General features: G+C 42.5%; 1 protein-coding gene and 1 non-coding gene across 2 annotated transcripts in view; one reads left to right on the top strand and one right to left on the bottom strand.

Annotated features, from left to right (window-relative positions):
* LOC102372523 (E1A-binding protein p400-like) overlaps positions 1 to 2,944 on the bottom strand; it is a 38,991-nt gene continuing 36,047 nt past the window's right edge. The window contains 3 exon segments of the mRNA XM_014527500.2: positions 1 to 84; positions 760 to 877; positions 1,598 to 1,802. Of these exon segments, the coding sequence (XP_014382986.2) occupies positions 765 to 877; positions 1,598 to 1,802 (318 nt within the window). The 3' untranslated portion in view covers positions 1 to 84; positions 760 to 764.
* Positions 2,316 to 2,387, top strand: TRNAD-GUC. The gene has a single exon. It is a non-coding gene; the product is annotated as a tRNA-Asp (tRNA).

Raw genomic sequence — 2,944 nt, forward strand, 5'->3', positions numbered from 1 at the left:
TGAGATGGAGCCACTGCTGCAGAAGTCTCACGAGCCTGCTCATCAGCATCTGCTGACTGGGATATTGTGTGGCCAAAGCTGAACCTAAATTTTAGAAGAGGTTACTAGCCGGTTGTAAATTCTGCAGTCAAGCATTTGAAACAAAAATGAAAACAGATGGCAGGCTCCCCAGAAAAAACACAGACGCAGTCTGAATGTTACAGACCTGGACTCTAGGTCAAGAGAAATAGACATTATTCTCAGGACCTGATCCCGATTTACTGGGTCATTTGAGAAAGTTGCTCAACTTCTCTGTACCTCAGTTTGGCATTAAGACATAGGCATGAGGTGACATCTCTGGATTAAGGACTATAATATTTTGCATTCATAGGGTACCAGTTATCCAAGAATTTAACAAAGACAATGACTTCATGCTTCATTCTACCTGAGATTTACTCATCTCTGTACTTCACAGGTGATAATCCCCAGAACAAGCTTGTTCTTCAATTGTCAGGTTTTTACTGCATCTCTCCTGCCTGTTGGCTACTTGATAATGGCCCTTATATCCTGTTTCTATTATCAGGCAGTCCTCGACTGAAGATGTTTTGAGTTGCAATGAACAGCACTTACAACGTTTATAAACTGACACTCTGTTTCGACTTCGACGTCAGTTTCGACTTTATGATGCTTGATCCGACGCGATGCCACCGAACAAGTTTGCTGCATCACCCATCTCTCTAAAGAACATCTGTCCAAGATACAGCGAAGAGGGCTATTTACCTGTGCTACACAGTAGGTTCTCCTTGAGCAATCTGGGAATGGAAGGTGCTTTGTTGCTCAGCCGCTTGATGTGTATAGTTTAGACACTGTTGGACCTCTCCATCCACTATCTGGGCTTCTGCAAGACAGCAGTAAAACAACATGCAACAAAAATTGCCAGTCTTCTAAACATACAATTAAAATGTCCAACTGTTCCCATAGGCAGACAGGTTCCTTGGGTGAATTTGATATCTTTTATTAGACCAACCCAAATAGTTGGAGAATATTTATTAAGCAAGCTTTCAGGTTCAAAACGAAGGGTTTTTGAACCCGAAAGCTTGCTTAATAAATATTCTCCAACTATTTGGGTCGGTCTAATAAAAGATATCAAATTCACCCAAGGAACCTTGTCTGCCTATGTCCTTAGACCAACACAGCTACAACCTAAACCCCTGCAACTGTTCTCATTACCTTTTAATCTAAACAAAAATTAGTGATGTAAAATGTAGTTTCAATCTGGATTTGGTAAGTCTCCTTCCAGTAATGAACAAAGCCATCCTTGCCATCATAAAAACATCAGAATAAAATTTATAAATATAAATTGGAAGACAATAACATTTTTCCCAAAAATTTATAACACACATACAATTATGTTGAGATCAAACATATTTTGCAAAATAGGTCCTTCCCATAGTAATATTCTAAAAAAGCAGGAAACAAGTCCAAAGAAAGCTATCTATACATTTAGTAACATTATGCTTAAAATGTACAACTGTCCAAGTTGGTTCCAAAGTCATGTTAAAGTTTGGAAGGTGAATTCATTTTGTAAAAGACTGCTTCCAAGTGAGATTTCTCTTACCTGGTGCTTTCTGTGGCTGCCTAAGAGGATAATTAATTTCAGCAGAAGAGATCTCAGGAGGAGGAGAAGGGAGTGTTGCTACTCCTGGAGATGGAACAGTAGTTGCTAGAACAGACACCACTGAAAGATCTGCCAGAGGAACTTGTACTGCCTTCACTGTTTGGATCTGCCTCAGTGCTTTTAGCTGGAAAGCAGGAAGACAAGTCTAAGGAACAAGGAATCAGGATTACTGTATAGATACAACTCCTGTATAGTATGCTGAGCTTGGCTTCAGACTGATGTGCCACTACAGTATCTGCAACTTCTATAGCTTGATCAGCTATTCCTCAAATTACTTGCATTTAACTTTTCTTCTACCTCTACTGCATAGTGAAAAGCTCTTCAGGCTCATGGCTCTAACTCCTACCAAAATTATTAATAAAACTCTTATATAATTCCATGCAGCCTTCCATTACAGATTCTCAAAACTCCCTACAACTTGTACTCAAGCACTATAGCATCTTCAGATCATACAGAAAACATACTATTTTCTGAACAGAAGAGAAAAAAAAATTACTGAATGAGAAAAAGTCAGTCATAACACAAATCAGAAAATTAGGGTTGAAAAAGACCTCAGGAGGCCATTTAGTCCAACCCCCTGCTCAAAGCAGGACTATCCCCAACTAGATCATCCCAGTCAAGGCTCTGTCTAGCCAGGTCTTAAAAACCTCTAAGGCACTCCTCGTTAGTATAGTGGTAAGTATCCCCGCCTGTCACGCGGGAGACCGGGGTTCGATTCCCCGATGGGGAGACATGCTACATGTTTTTGTGGTGCATGGGCTAAGTCCCGGAGGACTGGAAAAGGGCCAGTGTGGTCCCCATTTTCAAGAAGGGGAGGAAGGAGGACCCGGGCAACTAGAGGCCAGTCTCACCTCCATCCTTGGCAAAGTCTTTGAAAAAATTAGCAAGGCTCACATTTGCGAGAGCCTGGCAGGACAAATTATGCTGAGGGGAAACCAGCACGGGTTCGTAGCAGGCAGATTGTGCCTGACTAATCTAGTCTCTTTTTATGACCAGGTTACGAAACACCTGGACGCAGGAGTAGGGGTGGATGTCGTATACTTAGACTTCAGGAAGGCCTTCAATATGGTATCCCACCCCATACTGGCAAATAAGTTAAGAGGCTGTGACTTGGATGACTACACAGTCCGGCGGGTGGTGAATTGGCTAGAGGGTCGCACCCAGAGAGTCGTAGTGGATGGGTCGGTATCAACCTGGAAGGGTGTGGGCAATGCGGTCCCGCAGGGCTCGGTCCTTGGACCGATACTCTTCAATGGCTTCATCAGCGACTTTGGCGAGGGGGTGAAG

Source organism: Alligator sinensis, unplaced genomic scaffold (assembly GCF_000455745.1).
Source record: "Alligator sinensis unplaced genomic scaffold, ASM45574v1 scaffold628_1, whole genome shotgun sequence".
Classification (NCBI taxonomy): Eukaryota; Metazoa; Chordata; order Crocodylia; family Alligatoridae; genus Alligator; species Alligator sinensis.